The following is a 25,095-nucleotide window of genomic DNA, read 5'->3' as shown; positions in this document are numbered from 1 at the left end:
TGGAGTGAGCTCCCGTTACTTGTCCCAGCTTTTGCCAACCTAGCAGTTCGAAAGCACATTAAAAATGCAAGTAGAATAACAGAGACCATTTTGGTGGGAAGGTAACAGGCTCCATGCGCCTTCGACGTTTTGTCATGCTGGCCACATGACCACGGATACATCTTCAGACAGCGCTGGCTCTTTGGCTTAGAAATGTAGGAGCACCCCCCCTAGAGCTGGAAACAACTAGCACGCAACGTGGGGGAACCTTTACCTTACTGTTTATTTTTGTTTTAGGCTTATTGTATGTGTTTAAAATTACATGAAAAAGGAATAGTCATTATCTTTAAAGAGAGCCAGTGTATGCACAATTTCTTGAACCACTTTTCTATTTTTTTCTATGAATTCAGCTTTGCTTTCTAATAGTGTAACCTTTGAAATAGACAAATTAAAATTAAAGGAAGTTTTTAAAATTGTATTTCTTACTAAAACTTTAAGATTTTCACAGATGTTCAATGATACCCTGAAGGAACTTGTAGATTTTTACAACATATTTTGTTTCTCCTGAGACTTGTTACAAGACTGTGACAAAATTAGAAATAGTGCTGACAGGAAAAGATGACAGGTATTTTCCACTTCCACCATGTAATTAAAATAACCGGAGTCACAGAGGGCTGTTTAATAGACTTATTAAGTGGAGCCTGTATTTTACAAAGAAGCAGTTATATAGTGTATTGACATTAGAAGAAACATTTTTAAGTGCAGAAATTGCCTGCAAAAAAGAATGCTATCAGAAAATGAAGATTCTGATACCATAGACGGCACAAAGGATTTTTCAGTCTGTTTAGCAAAGCTGTTTTCCAGTCATATTTAAAAATATAGACAGAAAGTTTTCAAGTTTTTCCCATTCTTGGGATTTGCACGATAGAATTTCCTTTAAAAAATATGTTCTATGTCCAAACCCTCTTTTATCAATAGTTAAAGTGAGACAATTGCCTGACTGCTTTGCTCAACAACCACAATCCTGACACTCCCAAGTTTTGTTTGTTGAGCTGTTAAAACTAATTTAACACATTTACCAGTGACAGATGTTCATTATTCCTGAAAACCCACTACAGCATTTTAGTAAAAATTTATATCATTGTCATGACATCATACAAATAATATAAACTTGTTTAATGAAGTAATGCAAATAGCAATAGTGTTTTAACCCATCAAGGTCGTTCAAGCAAAGATTCATTGTATTCCAAGAGTGCATGAAAAGTTTATATAGCAGCATTATTTAGTCCTATTTAAACTCTGTTAAATCAGATCAGGAATAATTTGACTATTTCTGTTAGTAAAGAGAAACACTGAATGGAAGGTGGACTTTCTAAATATTTGATAATGAATATGCAAATACAGAATTGCCCTGTCCATGTAGTTGCTATAGAATTAGGTCTGAAGAGATAATTTAAGCTATTGAGTCTGATCTTCTGCACAGTGCAGGAATGATTCACGTCACTGTAAAACTACAGTACATTCAGAATTATGTGTAGGTACAGCTAAAAACCACTAGTTTTTAAAAACCACTAGTTTAAGATTTGTTTGTGTTATATCAGAATGTAATCAACAGCTTTATGTATTTTCCATAGCTTCTGGAAATCACTAATGGCCACAAAAAGTATTAATAAATACATATAATGGAGGAGGGTAGGTGCTGTAGTGATGAAGGTGCTGGTTTAGAAACCAGATGATGAGTTTCAGGCCTCCTTCAGGCATGAAAGGTGTCTGAGTGACCTTGGGCCAGTTGATGTCTCTCAGCTCAACTCACCTAATAGGGTTGTTGCTGAAGGGAAAATAGGAGGCAGGAAGATAAATCATGCTCACCACTTTTAGTTTTACACACACAATAGCTTATATACAGGTGAGTGATTTTTGCCTACAGTATTTCTAATTCAATCTTATGTAGATTTTGGTATTTAAGCAGTCTTCACTTCAGAGTATTCATTGAGGTTTGCTGCACAAAAATAGTAATTTGTCCATTATTATAGAAAACTTTTTTTCCCTCTGAAAATTAGTAATTCCCATTGGAACAGAGAGTGGCAAAGCAAGGCTCTTATCTAAGAAATAGAAGGGAATATGCAGCCCAGAAAGCAAAGAGCAAATCCCATCTTTCAAGTGAACGGGCTCTATTAAAAGTCTTTGGCTGATAATCATCCTGGCAAAGCTCAAAAGTAAGACATTTTTTGTTCCTCTTTCAGTTACAAGATCACAACCTGTTGCTAGAATTTCCGGTTCTGAGAAAACAAATGCCTAGTTTATACATGACTCTATAACACTTAACTACATGGCTCCAAATGATTTTGGCCAATTTTTAAATGCAACTATATCTGGAAATTATTTGCTTTTGTTTTTTCAAACTGTATTTTTGAGGAAAATTAATCATAGAAAACATTTGAGAGAGTATTTGGATGAAGAATCAGTCATGGAAAAAGTAATATTTGATGAAATGTAGGTTGGTTACCCAAGAGCCTGGTTTTATGGTATTATTAGATTTGGGGATTATTCTTCTGTCTTATGGAGGTGAATCATTTCAGTGAAGATGAGCAAAGTTGGATCTGCTGAAGAGTTTCTCACTGCAAGTATGTCAAGCCTATTTGAGATCCCTTAGAAGTAAGCTGTTTCAAATTCAGTAGGATCTGTTTCTAAAGGCGTAATTTGGAATTGCACTGTCAAATGCATAAAGTTATATGGAACCATGTTTTGCCACATATATCTAAACTAAATTAAAATTACATTTTAAAAATCCTGGTAGTAGAGTTTTATACCAATTGGAAGGGAACAAGACTGAAGATCTATTACTTAATTGTACATCATCCTTCTCTCATTAAATATGTTAGACCTTATAAAGAAGGCACTCTTTTTCAGTCTGGCCATGGTACTTTGCCACAGCAGCAATAATAAAACACTTAACACAGATACCACTATATTCCTAAAACTGTAATATAATAAATTAAAAATATTTTTCCTTGCTTAAACTCATTACAACGAAGAAATACACAGTGGTAAAAATGTTAAAGGTTGCATAAATATCAGCCAAGATCATTGGAAAGGAAATGAGAATGGTATTGGTTGTACAGATATCTGTAAATTCTACATGTCTTCTCCCATGGGGAGATTTACATATATGGTAGCTGTCAAAGGAGCTGTCACAGAAGTTCTTTATTTAGTGGAATTGCCCGTCCATTTTGAACATGCATGGAATATTCATTAATTAAAGCTGATGTATTCTTAAGCATCTCGTGGAACATGTCCATAGCTTTTCTATAAGTGCTTCGCTGCAGTACAAAGGGCCGGAAAAGGTTCAGTGGTTCTGCCTTTTGAAACTCCACTGGAACACCCAGTTCCTGTGGCAGATTTCTATTTCCAATGAAAAAGTGGTAAAGCCTTTTTTCTTGCAAGCTTTTCTCCAAAAAGTTGAGTACATCTTGCAGCCTGGCCTCCAGACAGTCGGAAGTCCATGCTGAACTAGGATGGATTTGTAGCAAATGCAGCATTACTGTTTTGAAATGGTAGTTTGTCAGGCTACTCGGTTCTGTCAGGCTGCACTGCTTTCCATGAAGGAAAGACAAAATCTGGAGGCAACTGAGGTGGCAAGGATTAGCAGGCAAAGTTTTGGAAATAAACTGGATATATCTCTTCTCATACACAGTAAAGGTGAGAAACCAGTGAGTGTTGGTAGTGAAGCTCGGTGCCAAGCTGTTGAATGGAAAGTGAGAGATAAAATATACATCAGAATCTGCGTATTGTACCACAGGCCTGAGATTGAATGTGATGCTTTTTCCAGACCTGAACTTGATTTTCAGGGCGCCTGGAGTATCCAGGTGATTGAAAATAAGACTGAATTCATACTTGTGTGCAATTTTATTCCATCCCTTGGTAAGTGCCATCTGGAACCATGTCATAACTTGGTCAGAATCAAGATACTGAGTGTCTTTGAAGCAAAGGAGATCTTCCATATGGTTACTCTGTCTAGTTTGGCTCACTTTGCTATGAAGCAGACAAAGTAAATCTTCCCCCAATTTAGTTTTATCACAGATACAACTTGATGAGCTCTCATCTGACCGGATGATCTTTATCATGCCATAACTTCCTTTGTCTGGTAGAACAGACTCTCCTGAACACCAAGTCTCAAATTGGAAACAATACGGCTCTGGGGGATTAAAGGGGACAATGAAATCACAAGTGAAAGGCTTGTTTGTTCTCCAGTTTTCATACATGCTCCCAACTCCTATAGACTCTTCCACTTCCATGTCAGTATCTCGGTTACACACGCTTCTCAAAGCTTCTAATAAGTCATCTGCAAAGCCTTCCACAAGCTCTCGGTTCCTAGCAATATCACTTGTTACATTCTGGAGACATCTTTCATAAAAATTATCCAATGTAACTTTGTCTGGTAGAATAAAACCCTTGAATGTTCTTCCCAGGACATTAATTTCATCATCATCTTTGGTATAATCTTGCCAGTTCCCTTCCTGGTAATCCTGTCTCCAGAATTCAATCAGAAGAAAGACTATCATGGACAAAGCAGTCCAGAAATTCCAAGAAAGTGAATCATGGTCATACTGTTTTTCTGGTTCAGTCTTCTCCTCTGAAGAATCCACTGAAACTTCCTGTGCTGCTAATTCCTGCTCCAGTTTCAGCAGCTCTAGCCTCAGATTTTCCTCACGCTCTTTCATCTTTTCAATGATTTCTTCTGTGTTTTCAAAAACAGTAACATTTTCCTTTGGGAAGAGAAGTGGATGGTTGATAATAGCTGTTATTACCACCAAGCACACCCGGAAGAATCCGGCCGGCATAATAAAATCTTACCTATGAGAGAAACAGAGAAAGAGTTAGCTTTGCTAATAACGGAACATAGATATGAAGAAGTATATTACTGGCATTGCTGAAATAACTGTCTAATACTTTTCTTATTTTCTCTCTAGTTCTAAAAATGTCCATGATTTTAGACATAGGAAGCAATGATCTTTATATCACATATAAATGTTAATATATTTCAGGAATGTATTTAAAGAGAATTGTACTACCATGAGAAAGGGAGACAGAAAAATATGAATTTCAAGCGAGAGTTGGATGTTAATTATAAACCCACAAGAAGAGTAAAGGAAACAAATGGCAATATTCATTTTGTTAATGCTCCATTTAATATTGTTACAATGATGAAATGTATGAAAATTGTTCCCATTGGTGTCAAGAAACAATTTATAGCTAATGAGATACAAAAATACAACTCCTATGAAATATCAGAAGAAACAAAACAAAAACCCTTAACTGATTTTATATATGTATGTCCTAAGGTTTTATTAGTTCTTACGGTTTTGCATGTTGATCTCTCATCTAAGCATCGTTAAAAGGCTAACAACCTGTGTACATTCTAAAATAAGTGGAAAAAAGAGAGCTTTGTTAAGATAGAAAATTGTCTTACCTCTCCTAGTATAATACACAGTATTTACAAAGATAATAGCCTTAAACCCACCATTTATTCCCCCTTTGTATTCATAATTGTTTTGTTTTTAAACTTTTATTAAGCCAAACATTCTTCACAATGAGGAAAATGCTAACTTACATAAGCATTCAATTACTCACACATACGTGTGTGAACTGATTCATACTTTTGATTTTTCATACAGCACTACCTATAGAAACTATCTTAGATCATTTACATAAGCAAGTTAAAATGGATGTTGTGGTATTATGTAACCAACGCTCTTTATACATGAAATAGTTCTGGCTAATAAATCATACTGGTTTTAATACATCTGTCTCTAAAGAAGCATGGGCTAGCTACAGTTTCAATCAGACAGCAATTATGAAATCTGGATCTAAGTGAGTAGCCATGCAAACTATGAAGTAAGTCATGGCAGCCAGGTATCTGACAACTCTTTCAGGCAAGAACATCTCCTGAAATTGATGTGCTGGTCATTAATAAGATCCTTCTTAATTAAAAATGCTGGTTATCATACTTACAAGCTATTGAGAATGCAGCACTGAACTGAAATAGTTCAGGCAAGGCCATGTCAAAATCAATTCTGCCCATCTTGCTCCATTCATTTAGGTAAGGCCTGTTTTAGGTGCCCCTACAAATGAAGTTTATGGAGTATGGGCCAGGTGGCCTTCTCCTTGGTGGCTTCATTTTATTAAAGACTCTCCTGCTAAAGGAAAGGACAGCTCCTACTCTATACAGGTAGTCATTAAGATTATGATTCAGCGACTGTTCAAATGTTTATGACAGCACTAAATGAAGGGGACTTGTGATTTGTTTGTAAAATTGCAGCCTTTGCAATTTATGTGGACTTTGCAATGTCCATGTAGTAACATGATCACTATTCAGGCGCTTGGCAACTGGCTTGGAATAACAATGGCTGCAGTGTCCCATGGGCACATGATTGTCATCTGCTACACAAAGAAAGTCAGCGGGAAGTCGGCAGGTCACAAGTCGCTCCCATCACTTTTTTGCTTTCTTATGCTTCTTAGTGCCGGGCCATGGCATCTGCCCTGCTCTGTAGCATCTGCTTGCAAGAGTTGCATTCCTGGGACAACAACCCATCTATCTATTCATGTTATGTAGCACCTGCCTGTAAACCCCACCAGCCCGTATGTGGCGTTAACCCAAGGGTCTTCAAACTTGACAGGTTTAAGACTTGTGTTCTTCAACTCCCAGAATTCCTGAGTTAACATGACTGGAGGAGGAATTCTGGGAGTTGAACTCCACAAGTCTTAAACTTGCCAAGTTTGAAGACCCCTGCTCTAACCTATAGCTCTCACCTGCTTGCCTGGGGTTCCTGCCTTTTCCCACATTGCTGTCACATCACAGTACTTCCTGGATTGCTGTTGCTGTGCAATGTGGCCTTGTGACGTCTCATGCTTTACAACCACATCACATAGTGATGGAAATTCCAGTCCTAATTGCTATCATAACCCAACCACTACCTGTAGTCATTCTGAAAATTAAAGCAGCATTTTCTAGGGGCCATTTGGCCTTTATATTAGTTTTAACTAAATGGTGCTTATGTAATGTTAAATTTTTACTTATTTTTATTATGCACATGTGACTTTTAATGTTTTGATCTTGATTTTGTAACAACACTGCGGAGTTATAGTTCATGTTTAAAAAAATTTTCAAGGATGGCTCCACAAACACATGAATAAGTGGTCTGAATTATCTAAATCAGTAGTTTAATTATTAGCTATTAAATTTATATTCTGCCCATCTTGCAGTTTGAGGAGACTCTGAGAAACTTACCATGTAATAAAAATACAGATTAAAAACAATTATAAATATAAAAACAGATTAAAAATTAGAAAAGATTAGAACAAAGTAAAAAACCAGGGGCGAGGAACAGAGCAATGGTGGTATCTTCTTGTGTTACTGCACCAACCACCTCTTGCCAACAGTGGAACAATGTATCCTTGTGCCAAAACTATCTTCCCCAAAGCCAAAACAGACAGAAGAGTTCTAACTTCATCCTCAAGGGAAATTATCACTATTTTGGAGTTGTGTGCAAATAAGAACAATTAATAATCTTCTTTGCATGACACAATATAGTGTAATTCAGTAATTATTAGGCCTGATTGAATTAGGCCTGGAAAAACCAAATTCAAGTCCATTATGATTACGGTCACTGCTTCTCAGCTTAAAGTATTCCACAGGCAAGTGTTCTGGGGATAAAATGGAGATACACCCCCCCCCCGCCAACTAGGTGTCCTCCACAACTTGGAAACAGATAGGAGGTAAATAAGCAAAAAAAACCAACATCAAACCTATACAAAGATTTAGAAATTTTTCTACCAAATCAGTCTGAAATCATGAATTTCGTATTAAAGTGCAGCACAGTTCTTGTTGTGGTTAGCCGGCAGCAGGTGCGGACGGCTGAGGAGAGTGAGGACTCAGATGAGGGGCCAGGATCATTAGGGAGTGGATTGCTGCCTTTAGAGATTGAGGGGCTGGCAGCAGTGATGGGGTGGTTCCCGAGGAGCCTTTGCCAAATGCGCGTGCACACAGAACTGTTTGCAGGAAAGAGCAGCTATAACAGCACGAGCAACTCGGGAGTAAGGCTGCAAGGTAATGGCCCCTCCTTCAAGAAGATAAAAGCCAGCTGTGAAACGAATGTTCTTTGCAGAAGGCAAAGACGTTTTGAAACTCCAACCTCGTGGACATTCCAGTATCCTGAGTTTGTATTTGAAGATTTTTGTATTGCAAATTATTTCTTGTCTGTTATCTTTTGGCAGTCTCGCACAGTTTGGCAAGGCTTGTGCTTATTACAGCTAATTATTTTGCAGAAGCATTAAAAGGTTTCTGTTCTGTTTGGATTGTGTTTGATTTGTTGGATAAGAGCGTGGGTCAGAATAGTTCTACACTTAATAAAATTACAGACTTTCATTAGCAAATAGGTCTCAGCTCTGTATTCCAATAGTGCCATGTTTATCATGGAAAGAACATTTAGGAGTCGGTGCAAGTTATCCTTTATTGGCAAGCTCTACCCCAGTCTGTGCCAACCTGCCACATATTGATGTTGTGGAACAATAACTGTCAGAATCCCCAACCAGATTGACCCAGTTCTGAGAGTTGCAGTCCCACATGCTCATTTGGAGAAGGGTGCTCTGTGATTTCTTTCAGAAAAGCAGTCAATCAAAATTGCATAAATTATGGAAGAAAGTCATGATTTGTGTATCTGTGATGCAGATAGGTATACATATATAAGGTTAGATAAACCTGCTCTTGCAGAGCCTGAGAAGCAAAAAAACTAGATTTACTTGTTATATGACTGGTACGCTGGATTTTCCTAGTGAAGTCATAAATTTCAGAAGACTCACAGATTATTACAAACTAAGCTATCATAATTCTGCAAGCAGGGGCTTGCAAACTACATTTTAACAAGCAGAGGGAATTAGAATAAAAAAAATGAATGTTGCCTATTGCGATTATATGTATTAGATTTGTATATAATAGGTGGGAAAAAGTAGGTTTGGGCCCAAAATTTGAAGAGATAGAGCACAATGGAATAAATTGGATGATCCAGGAAGGATGATGACCTTTAACTGATCACTACCAAAATCATCCTGACCCAGGGTGAGGCATGCTAGTTTTTAGCTTAGAAAATAAAGATAAGAAATATATCAAATGTCCAAGGATGTAGATTATTAGTGTGTAAATTTAAATAGTGAATATCACAAAGTGAAAGATTATGTGTTCAAATTCAGCTGCCTGGAATGGTGCCTAAGTCTATCATCTGCCTAGCAAATACTGAATTGTAAGGTTTTCTTGCATTACAAAGATATTGGTCCCTTTATATATTTATACACTTTCTAAAACAAAATGCTTCACTCCGCAGTGTAGTAAGCTTGACTTGGGATTATTCTTTTAAATATGAGCAGCAGCCAAGGTAGTGCAACAGTTATGACTCATGATCCCAGTCTAAGGAGATCTAGGTTCAGATCTACTCTTAGCCACTTAATTTCACTAAGAGAACTGGGCTAGTTGCTATTCTCATCCCAGCCTACCTCATATAATTATTGTGAAGAAAAATCAGATGAAGTACTGGTAAGAACAGAACCTTGAAATCCTGGGCAAATTGTGGAATATAATTAATAAATGTAAACATGAATTAGGCCACCTTTGCTTTGAATATATATTGGTCCAAGAAAAATTAAAATTAGATACATAATATAAAGAACAGATATCTTTCTCTCCAATTAATGTCACTGGGGATTTTAAAAATTAAGCTAGAAATTACACAGCCAGCCTGCATCTTTATCTGTTCACAAGAAATCTCCAGGATTTCCTTTTCTGGGCTGTTATTAAAAATAGAACAGTATGTAGTAGGAGTACTTTGAGAAACAAATATAACACTGCCAGTGCTATCTTCTCGGAGGCATCCTGATCTCAGACCTGAGCAAATGCATGTGGCTTGTGATCAGGAAGGACTGTGTCTAATTAATAAAATAGTATAAAATTAAATAAAGATCAGAGGGTAAGTTTTCATGGCCATTTATTGGTGAAATTATTTTGGGGTACAGCTGTGAAAGACAATGAATACAAGCTAATATTTTGCAAGTGGCTATCAACTTATATTCATTGCCTCACACAGTATTGCCCTGAAGTAATTTCAACAAAATATACCGGTAATTAAGATGTGAAAAACAATGTGGATTTAAACAGGTTCAGCAGTGGCCCTTTACAAACATCCCATGAGGGTGATGCCCCAAATGGATGATGAATTTTGATGCATACATGAAGGTGCTTAAGAGTTCTCCTAACAACTTTGGATATAGTTTTGGAAAATGGAGACTACGAAAGAGCAATACCATACCAATCCCAAGAAGCCTTTTAATTAACCAAAGAGGTCAGGGAAATTAAGTGGCTGAAAAAGATACCTAACTGATGGTGGCAGAGAACCATAAAGAATCTGACTGAGCACCGGTAAAAGCTTATCTTAGAGCCTACATAATTCTGATAAGTGCAGAATCATATATTTCTCCATACTCTTGCATGGTAGTTTTTTTTTAATTACCTAGACTCTTTCAGGGAAGAATAAGACCTTGAGGCTCACTGGGTGGTTTTGTAGATTTTGTGATAAGCAGGCATGATATTCCGCTCTGAAAAAAATCGGGCCGGCCAAGAGACCCCCGCCGCGCGCCTGGGGAGCGCCCGCTGCCTCGCCGGGCGGTGGCGTGGCCGTGCACGGAGGCTGGTCTGTGGCTGGCCCAGCTCCCTTTCCTGCCGCTCAGCGGCCTCCGCCGCACCGCCCAGGCTCCGCTCAGGTGTCCGGCTGGGGCTGTCAGGAGTTGCTATTGCCGGCGCAGCTCCACACGGCTCCAGTCCCATTGCCTCCGGGAAGGGAAAGGCAAAACCAGGAGCCGCTGCTGCCGTTGCAAAGCGCCGCCGCGGCTCTTCCTTTTGCCTTTCCTTCCTGAGGCAACGCGGACTGGAGCCGCGCAGAGCCGCGCCAGCAACTCCTGACTTGGGGCCTCCGAGGGAGGGGAAGGAGGAGAAGAAGGGGTGGGGGGAAAGGGGGCGTGATTCCCAAAAAAATCTGAATTCCGATTTTAATCGGAAGAATATCATGCCTGGATAAGTTATTTATATTTTCTTTAGGACAGATGCAAGTTGTGCAGAATTCATTGTAATGTGTGAGGCTAGAACTTGAAATACTATCTGGGATTTTTTTCAGTTACTAGACTGACAAAGTGTCAGAGTTTTCTGGAACAGGGTTTTCTTTTCTGGAACAACATTTATAGCTTGAATATAAGGTGTTTCATGTTCCTTTGGGCATATAGATGGTGTAATGGACAGAAGGAACAAACCTGTGGAACAGGAATAAGAGCTGAAAACTAGGAAACAACAAATAAAATATAACTGACTCTGGGATAAAACCGTAATTTGAGAAAGCATATCATACAAGACTCTTCTAGTCTTCAGGTAGATAGAGGGAGGGAGAAGCACATTCAGACTAGCAATATTCTATTTCTATAACCTTATAATAAAAGCAGTGTTAAAATGGAAGACAAATAGTTATTTTGTTATGTTTTTACAAAAGATAATGAAACTTTTGACCTTAAGAAATGCATCAAAGGTGGTAAATTTCATAGAAACGAGAGCAAGATTTTTCAAGCTTTTTAAAAAATCAGTTTTAAGCATACTCTGTCACAGCAGAAAGAAATTAAATCTGTAGTATTTCACCTGTTCTATGTTCAACAAATTTCATATATGGACAACACAGGGTTGTATAAAAAGTAGGGATAGTTGAACTATTGGAAGAGAGAGTAACAGGCTAAATAACAATTAAGTGAACAAATGATAAAACGAGGTACTTCTCTCTGCTCTCAAGATCAAAGCTGGGATGGGGATAAATAGTAGTGATCTGCTCACAAGGATCACTCTGATTTAAAGATATTAACAACTTCAAGAGTGTAGAATTCTTTCTTCATGGTATTCTTCATGGTATGATAGAAGCCTTTTTTTCCTTTTTTCAGTATGACTACAGCAGGGTCCAACCACGTCCGCGGACGGTCTGTGGAACAAGTCCTACGGCGCTGGGCGCCGCCATCTTTTTTGTGAAAAAGTGCTTCCGGTGAGCTTTTCCGGTGAAAACTCACCGGAAGCACTTTTCATCAAAAAGATAAGCGGCCTATGCTCGATGAGCTTTTCCGGGTAGAAAGCCATTTCAACCCGGAAAAGCTCACGAAAGTTCGCCGCCATCTTTTTGATGAAAAAGTGCTTCCGGTGAGGTCACGGAAGCACTTTTTCATCAAAAAAAGATGGCGGCGCCCAGCTGATGCCGGTACCAGGCCGCGGCGCCCAGCTGATGCCGGTACCGGGCCGCGGCATAAAAAAGGTTGGGGATCACTGGACTACAGCACTGTTGCCATTTATAAGAATAGAAGCCAAGTGGAGTTTTGCAAATACCCACATGGGGAATGATGTGAATTTGCCACAGAATTCCACCTTCAATATGGAATACAAAAATTGATTTCACAATCTTTTAACTAGGTCTGGAAGTCAAGCTTTAGTCAGATCCAGTGCATAAACCTTGCAGGATGAGAACAGCATTCGGAAACAAGCTACATCTCAATTCTTCTGCAGGCAGGGAAAGCCATATGCAAAGTAAACAGCAAGACAAGCCTGTAGATACCTCCTTAGGCAATGTATCATTTTTAACAAGAAGTGATGTGGTGTCTTAATGCTCCATCAGCATTCATCTCTGAAATTAAAGGTGTGGTTAATTTCCTTGTGTATAAGAAGTATGATGCATAATCCTCTTAATCTCAGTGCTGACAAACACAATAAGCTTGTTTAATATTTGTCAGTCTGCCTGTGCTTGCCAACTGGTGAGTAGTATTAGCTAGAATAAAGCATAGTCAAATTATACTCCGATTGTTGGGTGTGTTAGAAAGAGGATGGCAGTAAGCATATGCTTTATAGTACTATACTTGGTTTCTGCTCTGCAGTGATTAAGCTCTTCATTTTTTATTCTGCTGCTAATTTTGAGATAGGAAAAGGCCTTGAGGATTTGTTTTGGGACCATAAGGGTCTGTTTTAATTTTCTTTTCTCTAAACTTTTGTGTATTCCTAAGACATCTGTTGCAATCTCAAAAGAAAGGTAACATTTGCAGGAAGTCCATAGACAGCAGGGCTACAATTTGCCAATTAATGGTGCATAAAGAAGCAGTTTTTGCAACAACGGGGAGTTCAATGTTGCTCCAGCTACGACTGTAAACAGATTGCATACTTTTGCTTTCCCTTTTAATGCTCCGGTGATATTGCAGGATCCAATCTTCCCTCTAGCTAAATTCCCTGAATATGGGCTCTAGCACGAGTCCAAAAGCTCGGAAGACAAAAACCTCTGGTCTCTGTGACTGACCCAGGTTGGATCCTGCAACATTATTCTGGGACACATATATTTCCTTCATTCTCTGGTGATATGAGTTTTTTAAAAAAAATTGTGATTAATGTGTGTTAAACTAAAGAAATCTTTATTGCAGAAACAAAATATTTGAGGATTCATACATTGGCAGTTGATTACACAGATTTTAAACCAAGTATGATTTAAAACACTGATTAAAATTAGAGTGGACTGCAGACATTAAACTTAGGGTGGAGAATTGCTATAATGAGTTGATTGCTGGCATGAGAATAGAAAATGTCTGCATTCAAAAACTCTCAACATATAAAAAACTTAGGAACTACAAAACATTTAAACTTGTCAAGTCCCAGACTTAACTGTACCAAAATAAAGGTTCACATTGTCATAGGAGAAAAGACTTTCAAACAAGTGTTCACATGAATAGGATTACAGCAGAGATCTATATATATCGAGTGTACACTCTATATATAGAGTGTAAAAATAGTATAGTTAAGCAAAATTTAATGTTTGATTGATATACGAAATACAATTAAAGTAAACTATCTTCTACTCTTCTGTTTGGAATTATACCAATAAAAGGAAAATAGGACTGTGTGAACTGAAATAGAGGCTAGGTTATTTTCATACAACTAAACCAAGCATTACTCTACATACAGAAAAAAAGTGTTAATATTGAGGGTGAAAGTTAATCACAATACCTATATTCAATTTAATCCAGTTATGTGAATTATTGAGTAAAAAAATTACATATTTTGTATAACTTTCCTGACACTTTTAAAAAACATCTCATATACATTTTTCCTGAATAAATATAGTATGTACTTAGAAGTCTAGGTTAAACTTCTTTATACTCTTGTTATAATCTGATTTTTCTCACATGCTAAAAAAAAGTATTTGGCATAGATCATAAAGAAAATGATCTTGAGGGACATAGGTAGGAAACATTACATAAACAAAGAGGTATTAAGAAGAGACTCAGGCAGGATCTTCCCTTTATTCTTTGGCATATAAGAAGAAGGGTGGATAAAAGTTTGCAAGATTCTATTACTATATCGTGGCCTGTTTCTTCTTGTGGCATGTTACCTGATGTCTATGTCAAAGGATTGATAAACAGGTTTCCTAGTTGTATATGAAATTGTTGAGACGCTGGTTATGAAATAGCAGGAATCCATTTCTTTAACAACAACGTTAGTTTTTTTTTTCCTAACTAAAGATGAATAAACCAGTGTTGGATGTTTTATGCCTTACTGAACTGCTAATCACTGTTAATGCTTAGAAGTACTAAGAAAAAAGTCTGCTAGTTGCAAAGAACATCTTTCCAAGTCTTTTTCAGTCATAAGATGAAAGTACGAATGAAATGCTCTGATCCACATTTCTACAGTACTTAGTTAGCATTATATGCAAATCAGTGCATACAAATTTCAAAATCATATTGAACTTCATTATGTAAACCTCATACAGGAATCAGGAAGAACAAAATGTTATATAAGCTATTTTAGTAGTATCTACTTCTCCTCTGCTGGTACTATAAAAATAATTACCTGGACATTCAAATGATCCATAAAAGAGTGTGGTGAGAATTTTCAAATGTAGTACATTCCAGTTTAGAAAATCACTGAGTAAGGTTATATATAAAACATCATAAAGGATGCAGTAGAGCTAACTGAAATATAAGTCCAGTGCAACATTTTATACAAAGAGAATAAGCTGTATGAAATCTGCTCACTTGAGCAACTTAAGACATATACTTGCATGAACAGGTGAGTAAATGTGAACTGGGTGAGCCTATAAATTTTCTTAATATATACATACAAAGGTAAAGTATGCCTCTCAAAACATTAAAGAAAAATCACTTGTCATATGCTTCATACATATTTTGAAGTGAATATCTAGAAGAGAAATGCTTATCTGTCAAGTGTTATGCAGATTTTTATTACTTTATACACTACTGTATATCCAAACTGAAACTTCTATTTCAGGAGTGTCAAACTCTATTTCATTGAGGGCCACATCAGGGTTATGTTTGAACTTGGGAGGTCTGGTGTGTGGCCACGTGGGGCATGGTGGGCACAGCCAGCTCAACATCACTCATGTCGGGGAGCAACTGTGGTGGCCAAATGGCAGGACTTCCTTCCCTGAGACCCTCCCTCACTCTCATTATAATCTCTTTCCTTTCTTCCTCTTCATTCTCCTTCTTCGTTTCCCTCTTCGTTTCCACGGGCCAGATCTAAGCACCCTGCAGGCCTGATCCGGCTTACTAGCCTTGAGTCTGACACCCCTGTTCTATTTTAAGAGATTTTCCATATAGAAATGAGAATTGATACGAGCACATCAGCATGAAGAAAGTATTTCGCTATGTACTGTACCATCCCAATACTATATGATCTGCGGTTAAAGGGCTAAAAAAATGTAAGAGCATTTTGGATTATTTTGGCTTAAAAATTTAACTTTAGCACACATGGCTAAGCTATAAAGGAAAGCAGGGAAGGCGTTTGCCACGCCTCCTCCTGAGTAATTGAGTAGTCAAGAATAGTTCTCAAGAGAACAGTGCAGAAAATCTAAGTTTTCTGGAGTTGTGGGAGGACATGGTAGGGATTCTGCCAAAAAAAAAAAAAAAAGTTTCAGAGCTATTCTTGTGCTCTTCAGAGAGATGATCAACTTCATCCCAGATATGTGTGTAATGTAATGTGTCTCCTTTTATAGCAAGACTAAAGTAAATTGTAGTTAGGAAGCTAAAGAAGAACCAAAGCTCATTAAAATAGATCCCTTTCCCAGACATATCCTCTTTTGGAACACCCAAATTCCATCTAACAGATTTTTTTTTAATAGTTGAAAATATCTGGAATTTTGTTGACTTCCTGGTGGATGAAGTATTGAAAATATCTGGAAACTGTTCACTTTACCTACCCTTTGAAATTCACCAGGACATCCATATGGTAGCTGCTGGAGATGACTTATACTGTTGTAGCCGCTTAAAACCCTAACAACCGTTGTATAGCATCTGTTTTTCACCAATGCTGGATGGTAGAATGAGAGCTATTTATTGCTACATGGGGACACAGCATTTAAAAAATCTTCAATCATCTTCAATCTCAAAAAATCCCACTGAGATTAGCTGTTAAAGGGAATTTTTCTTTTCAGATGTATTTTGTTTTTAATTATCCTGAGCTATCTTATGTAATTAAGATTTTGGTATCAATAGACTGGATATTAAGTAAACAGAGAGATTTTTTTCTTTTCCTCCTTTCACCTTTTAAGGAAACTTGACTGTTGAGTGGAAAAAGAGGCACTGAGTCAGATGTGTGGCCAGCAGTTCCATTTCTCTACAAGAAAAAGATGTTTGCATACTAACAGTAGGCAAGTAAAGGAAAAGTTGCATCAGCTCATCTCCATCTCTGACTAGGCACAAGACAGTCTGGGGAATGTAAAATAAAATATTCTAAGATGAGGCTTATTTTCTAATCCCTGCTTTCTTTTCATCTTTTTCCTCGAGGAATAGATTTTTAAGAATGGAAGGAAGGAATTTAGGCGACTGACCATTCCCCCTACTTAGTGTAGACCAAAAGACAGAGAGGGTGATACTGCCCCAGTATTGTAATAACAGTTGGATATCTGGGCATTTCTGAAAGGAGCTCTTGACCTAAACAGTGCACACAAGAAGGTTTGTGTACTCCACTACGCTGAAGCTATTTGCACACAACAAAATAATTGCACATATATACAGTCTTATAAAAACTAGTTCAAAGTAGATGTAACAACTTTATTTTCTTTTTCTTTCTTTTCCCCCCGTTTTTGTTTGCAAGAATAGCATGCTGTCAAAAGGAAACATTTTTCCTCACCAACATAACTAAAGGTTATTTGCAGTTGCAAAGGGAAGGGGTGATTTTCAGCATTTCCTCCTTCTCCTTCCAGCATCTGTCACCACTTCCGGTCACTTCCCCAAATTTTGACGTTTAAATGAATTTATTATATTTATGGCATATTATTTCTTCATCAAAATATAAGGATATTATTCAATCTCATGATAATCTTTTTTTAAAACTTGGTAACAAAGCATGTCACCATAAAGACCACTATTTGAGACTTTCTCTCAAGCAATTAGCACAGATATAAGAATAAATGGATCTTTCCATTTCTTTAAGGTTGCCAATTTCTTTATCTACCTTTTATGTATATTTCATTACTAAGCTCTGAACAGATTGGTGAGTCCCACTTTTTTAAAATGTGGTACTAGAATTCAGCCGTGGGTCTAAGGCAGGGGTGTCAAATTGGTGGCCTGTGGGCTGGTTGAGTCACGCACAGGCCATGCCCACTCCACCTCCATGAATGGGGGGAAATGTTTCGAGAATGTCATGTGATGGCAATGTGACGTAGCGAGTTTGACACCTGTGGTCTAAGGTGTAAGGAAAACACTATTCTTGACCTGTTATACAAAATCTTTACTTTTCAAGTTTCAGTAATAGTTACAAAACTTAATGAGACAGACCGAGGTATTTTCCACCTTTCTTCCAATGTTTTTGGAAGGCATTAATTAAGAATATACAGGTATTACATGATGATTTTATAACAATTTCAAAACAGCAACTGTTTTTTTACCATGCACCAAAATGTTTTTATCAATTATAAAACAAGGAGCTTCCCGTTTTCAATAGTTCAGTGTCAGAAAGGTTAGTCACATGGCCAGAGTTGACCATTTTTTTCAGCATAAATGATTAATTATTTGGAAAGGTTCTTCCTTTGGTATGTGAAATGTAAATGTCAAAGAAACCCGGAGGATTTCCTTTTTCTTTTGTGGAAAAATTCAAAACGGCTCCTCCTTTACCAAAGCAGAAATATCTGGCAATTCTAACAAGAACCAAATTTACCCTAGGCTTGTTTTGGTTGGAGCAACTTGTACAATGTATGACACATTACTAATTTTATTGCCCTTATGATTTTCTAGTAATGTATACCTCTGAGTAAATATTAGGGCTGGAGGCTCACCAGTTCTTCCTATTTTTTTCCTGAGCTTTTACATCTTTAAATATAATATAATTCAAATACAAACTGGTATAGGTATGAACCAAAAATATGATTGATATGACTAAACAAACACATGTATAGTTGCATACACAAGAACTTGCCACTTAGTATAGGATTATTGTTTTTCATTGATTTGATTGATGTTGAATAGTGTAATACTGTATATTTATTTAAACAAAACATTTGCCATTGATCAACAGTTACTCCACTGAAATATTTGTTCAGTTACCTATTTATGAATGGGTAACTGAATATAATAGAATGCTTGTACTCTTAATTTTTCAGCACAAGAAAATATTCCGTAAGATTCGTTTAATGTGTTGAAATAAAAGCTTGCTTGTAGTTTTTAGTCTCCTGTAGCAAACATCTGTCTGGTGGTAGCCTAAAAACTAGAACTTTTATTATGATACAAAATTGTGGACTACTGCCCATTTCCTTGTGTCTTTCCTTTGTCTCTGAAAATAATCGTAGTACTGAAATCCATTCCTGTGTTTTTCTTTCCTATAACCCTTGCAAACTTGTCAATGTATGTTATTAAAATTACAGTAATGCTCCATATCCAGTACTACTTTTGAAGACAGCTCAGAATTTCCAGCTAATACTGAATGTGGAGGCAAAGGCACCAATGTCAATTCTTATCAGCCTATTACATCCTGTGAGTTTTATATTGTCCTAAGATTTATCTATAGACAGCATATAAATGAATTAAATAATTCTATGGAGCAGAATAGTTTTCATATTTGGCCATGTGAAATTATTAATAGCATTACAGATAATGAAGTATCATTGCGTTAAAGGGATTTTGGTCTCAGATAAAGCACAAAGGAATGCAAACAGCGACGTCATGTTCGTTTGCAGGAAAAAAAATCATAACACACTATATTTGTGAGCACAGAACTGAGCTACACATTTCCACATGGGACACGTTTCCCCACAATCTTCTCAATGACAAAAGGAAACATCTGTTGACATTATGACATTTACAAAATGATAAATTATCAATTCTGGTGAAATAGTCTGAACTTATGGCAAATAGGACCAGTCAGCAACTAGTTTACGAGACTCATTTTGGACATGACTTTGATGAAAACAAACACTTATTTAGTAAGAGTTAGTCTTTATTTAATATCTAATGACAGGATCTCCCTGTCATTAAAACACTAATTTGCAGCCTAATCACATTCTGTCACATAATGGATCAAATACAGAAGAAAGTATCTCAGAAATATAATATGTTGAATCTGTTCCTTGCATAGTACACCTAAACCAGGGGTTGCCAACCTTTTGGACCTCAGGGACCACCAAACTCATAATTTTAAATCCCAGGGACCACTAACTGGTTCTGTGGGTGTGGCCTAATTTGTGGGTGTGGCTTGGTCATGTGACTGGCTGGGTATGGCTTGTACGTAAATATTATAAATACTTATATAAAAATTGATTTTTTTTTAAAAAGAGCAACTTTTACCCAAAATCAGGCAAAGCAGGCAGGCAGATTGAGTTGCTCACAGAATCACAGATTAATTCAGAAATCTATCTATCTGCCATTGACTAGCTCAGTCTGTCACGTAAAATTTGCTTTCAAGCAAACTCACAAAATTAACTCACAACACACCATGTATGTAAATATTGTTTTTTTTTTTTTTTTTCAAAAAGAGCAACTTTTACCAAAATCAGGCAAAGCAGGCAGGCTGATTGAGTTGCTCACAGAATCATTCAGTGATCTATCTATCTGCCATCGGCTAGCTCAGTCTCTCAAATTTGCTTGCCGTGAGTCTGCACTGAATAATAGAACCTTCAGTCCTAAGGGAGATTCGGCTGTGCTTAAAAGCAGAGCCGAAGATATAAAGACTAGCTAGAAAGCAAGAAATTTCCTGCTTCCTAGCTAATCTAAATCCCCAGGCACAGCAGAACAGATGATGGTCGGTAAAAGGAAAAATAGCAATTTAACAGGCAAGTTTGTCCGGTAAGGAGTGAGTTGGCGGGGAGGATTCCCACGGGCCATGTGGGCGGTGCAGCCTTGTGTTTCTGCACAGCCTGGATTACTTGCTTTGGGGTGGGGGTGCTCTGGGGGTGAGATTTCTCTGCGGCCTACCAAAATTTTCTCATGGCCCACCAGTGGGCTGCGGTTGGCAACCGCTGATCTGAACTGTATATGTTGATAGATAGAAAGGTATTTTTACTGGGCTACAGCACATTGAAAAATAAGAAATCACAATATAGATTAAAAGATTTGGAAAATAAATATAAGGAATACAGCCACTCTTCTTTGAGTGGCTCTCTTGTTTTGTGATTGTTAGCAGATATAACAACAACAACAAGAATTGTAAGAATATTTGAAGGATAGTGAAGAAAATTCACTGAAGTTAATATACCAGAAATGCTTACGGAGTACTGGAGAGGCCAAACTGACCTACAAGAAAGACCAGATGAAGACCACAGGAAGACAAAGCATTACATGGCCAGTACATTAAAAAAATAGCAAGCAAAGCAGATAACAAGAAGAGCTGATAACTGATAAAAGCAGGAAAGGTGAAAGACAGAGGGGCTAAATCTGGCTGTATGCAATCCTTAAGAACAAATGCATACACAGCCAGAATTAAGAAGACAGCAATTGAGAGCAGCAAGTGCTGCCTCTGGAAAGAAGCTGGATAAACACTGAACCACCTGATTAGGAATATTGCACAGACTGACTATAAACAACAGCATGACAAAGTAGCAACAAGATTTGCAAAAAATACCATTTTGCTGTTCCTTGTTCTCAACGAGAATTCTTTTTCTAGCTTACCCATTTTTCTGTACACTGCTCTATTTTTGCCTATTTTTCTCACATCCTGCATCTTTCTGAAAAACCAAAAAAGCAAGGGCAAACAGCTTTGATGTTTCAACTGAGCTTCTAGCAGCACATGAGCCAAGCAAAAATTTGCACAGCAACATCCCAGAATGTATTCAGACTATGCCAACTCCCTACCTAAGACTCTCAAACTGGAATCTTTACTTTCTGAAAACTGTTAGCTATTAAAAATATAAGCTGGAAAATAAACTGTCAAATGGACATTTTGTTGAAGTTAGGATTTAAAGCAGCTTTCCTCCATATTGGCTTCTCCTTAAAATCATTTAACTAATCAACCCAACACAGGAAAGGAAACACTAAGGAAAGTCTGAAAATATACATACAACCAGAGGGCAAATGTATTGAAATGTTTTAACCTATCTTTATCAGACAAGCAAGTTTCAAATAAGAATAAATAATCAGAATTGGGTCATCAGAGCTCTCTATTCCCTCCAACTTGTGGGGTTATGGAGTGTCTTGGACTTCAAATCTGAATAGCATTGTCAATGGCAAGACATGATAGCTGCTGACATCCACACTATCTATATGAGTTGCTTATTTGAGCTCTCAATACCTTTTGAGTACTTCACATAACTAGCTCTAGCAGTTGTAGCTCCACTAGCATAAATCAAGGACTGTGCCAATCACTTTTCAGCATTCTGTTTCCAATATTTTTACTGTGACTGTAAAACTTACTCTAAACTTTATTCTTCAGGTTCCACATATATAAACTTCCCTACAAATTTCTTGATCCATAAAATCTTTTGGATTACTATCCCTGTAAGTCCCAACTTCCACAGCCTGTTTAGGCTGGAATCCCACATAAATCTGTGGGATTGAAAATTTGGAGAGTTCCAAAGTGAAAAAGCTGTCTACTAACTATGTGTGTATTATTCCTAGAGTGATCTATGAAATTTGGTATCTATAATGCAGAAAAAAACCTCTTAGATCAATATCACTGTTAAACCAATGTGATTTCAAGGGAGTTGTAAATAATCACAAATAAAAACAAGAATTCTGATTACTACATAAGTGTTTCAGATGATGGTTGATGCCAGGCTTAGAGGTGGTGAGACAGAGGACAGGTTTGTTTTCAAAAGGATCTCAAAATAAGAATTTAATAGCAATTTTGAATTCTGAATTATATTTGGAGAATGAGATGGTTCCCAAATTAGGGCTTAACATTATTTAATACATAGGGTTTAGCAAGGAGTAGACAATCTTTTCCATTTGATGACTGGAGTTTTTTTTAAAGAAAATTAATTGGCTGTAGGGAAGGGCTAACATCACTGGAAGGTTTGGGCAGGAGAGCTGGGGTTTATTAAACTTTTAAATAGGTGAACTTTGCCTTGCAGACTTTTGAGCCTGTTTCCACCCTTATAGTATTTTAATGGAGATCTTTCACTTTAAAAAAAAAAACACAGTACTAATGATCTGCCATTTTTTGATTGACGTTGGGTTATGTAATCTCAGACTAGATGCTGCAAATTGGGTCTATGAAACACAAGGCTTGTTGGCTACTCATTCTAAGCTTAGTTTGTCATGGGTGACAAACTCTTGGTGTCATGTTGCCATCACATGATGTTTTGTGATGTTTTTCCCCTTTGCGCAGCTGGAGTAGGAGTGGCCTGTGCGTGATGCGGGCCACCAGTTTGACACCCCTGGTTTATGCAAAAACCAACTCCAAGTATGCTCTCATGGCTGTAGCTAAGCAAAGATCTATTCTAGCACTTTTCCCACAGTACAGCCAAGGACCATTGAAAAGCTTACAGTGTTCTGAAAGAGGAAGAAGAGCATGTGTAACTTTTCTTATATTTTGGATCATAGTTTCCATAGACTATAATTACTGGCCATTCTGAGTGATGTATATATTATTCCAAGTTGCCTAATTTCATGTTGCATTCAATAAAGGTTCCATGTAGCTTCCATAATTAAAACCACAGGCTAACTTCACAAATTTAGCGCTGTTTAAACGTACTGTACTCTGAGCTATAGAGAAGCAGTAGACTTCGAATTACATTTATCTATTAATTCAGTCTTAAATATGGCATATACTGCTAGGTAAGCATGTCCAGTACTACAGGATATATTTTGAGGGACAAAACATAGTTACAGGGCAGGTACCTAAAACATATTTTTCCAACATTTAGATTACAACTCCTAGAATTTTCAGCTAATATGAAGAAAATAGGGTGTCAGATTTGGATCAGTGTTATAGTTATGGCAAACTAGAAAATTGAGTTTGTAATGGGGAGAATGCTTCACAGTCAATGTTGAAGTCCTGATTTAAATAACATTTTACTTATTCTTTTTATTATTAAATTGTACATTTTAACAAATCTATCTAAGCAAATTCTCAGTCATTTTCTCTTGAGGTACACAGCCAACTGGGATGGATTTCTGGGGTGGGGCTTTGCAGGATCTTTTGGTGTTTTACTATTTTTTAAATCTCTGGGCAAAGGCCTTTTGCTTTTAAGTTATAAATTTCTTAATTGTCTCCTTTTCTACAATTCCTTCCATACTCTCTTCTCATCTCAGATGCAATCCTTATCGCTTCCGAAGATTTACTTTCAGCTGCTGGTAGAATTACAGCCTTGTGTTTTTATTAGGATTTATTTGTGTTTACTCTTAATGCTTGTTAATTTGCATGTTGCTGTAAACTAGCCTGGAATTATGTGGCTCAGGAGAAGAATAAAATAAATTGTGGACAATTTAGCAGTTTAATAACAACAGCAAAAAAGTACCCAAAGCACTTGTGTGAATAGAAAGAGAAAGCTGAAGAGCCTCGTGAGAGGTGAACATACAGGATAATCAGAATATGGACCATAAAACAAAGTTTTCGGTATCCATCAGCAAATTGAAAAAGCTAAGTCCCTAGAAGGAGGAAAATGCAGTATGGGAAATCCTTTTTTTTTTTAAGCTACCTCGTTTTTTTCATAAAGTTTGAAGGTCCTTTCCTCTTCCGTTCCCTATTCTGCAACTCGTTTTACAATGCGTTTGCCGGTTCTTTATTTGGACCATGGAAAAAAACCGGGGCAAATTTAAAACGCCTTTTCCGAATACAGAGTGATCCCCGACCTGCTCGGAGAAGGGCGTCCGTCCGTTCTCTCCCCCCGCCCTCCGTTTAGCAACGTTGGAAGGCTGCGAGCGGAAGGAGGGGACGGCAGAAAGAAAAAAAATGACTCCTATCTTTAGCGGCGAAAAGGGCGGCCCGGATGGGGCTGCATACTTTTCAAAAAATAAAAAATAAATGCAACCAGCAGACTCCACTTTGCAGCTTGCATTTTCAGAGACAAAGCAGACGTCCGACAGAAAAGAAAAACTACTATCTTAAATGAAAAGCCTGTTATTATTATTTTTTGCGGCAGAGGAGTCAATATTGGCTGTATACTTACTGCGTCCAGCAACAAACGTTTTACTTGACTAAACGACCGACAGAGACCGCTTTTTCAAGCCAGGTTTGTTTCAGGCTTCGACTTTTCGCGCCGGCTGCGATCAAAACCTCTGTCTGAAGCACTTCCTTCTTCTCTGAGCATCCTACACGCCTGTTGCTTTTAGCTACGAGGGTAGCGTTACTACGATTTTTTTTCTAGTTTACTCATTTCCTGGAGATGAGTTTTCTCTCTCTCTCTCTCTCTCTCTCCCCGAAAAACTCTCTCCACCCAGCAGAGGAAAAAAGCGGCGCAGTCCAACTTTCTGCAAAGTCCCAAGACCTTCTTAAGGTGGAAGGCGGTGTTTTAAACACCTCAGCGACAATTGCTATTTTTTTCAAACTTTGCTCCCCCTCCCCCGGTTCGAATGCAGGGGAGAACAGACCAGCGGATTCTTAGCAAACACACTTTCCGAGTAGGACAG

At 37.5% G+C, this 25,095-nt stretch overlaps 1 protein-coding gene across 1 annotated transcript; it reads right to left on the bottom strand.

Annotated features, from left to right (window-relative positions):
* Positions 1-439: 439 nt before the first annotated feature.
* ITPRIP (inositol 1,4,5-trisphosphate receptor interacting protein) lies at positions 440-25,095 on the bottom strand. The gene is made up of 2 exons (XM_026687916.2): positions 24,636-25,095; positions 440-4,833 (listed from the first exon to the last, which is right to left on the bottom strand). The coding sequence occupies exon 2, from the start codon at positions 4,818-4,820 to the stop codon at positions 3,171-3,173; it is 1,650 nt and encodes a 549-aa protein (XP_026543701.1). The 5' UTR covers positions 4,821-4,833; positions 24,636-25,095; the 3' UTR covers positions 440-3,170.

This window comes from Notechis scutatus, chromosome 4 (genome assembly GCF_049901735.1).
Source record: "Notechis scutatus isolate UNSWTSFEM ecotype Mainland chromosome 4, rNotScu1.2, whole genome shotgun sequence".
Lineage (NCBI taxonomy): Eukaryota > Metazoa > Chordata > Lepidosauria > Squamata > Elapidae > Notechis > Notechis scutatus.
Note: the sequence above shows the minus strand (reverse complement) of the source record. Positions and strands in the feature narration are given on the sequence as shown.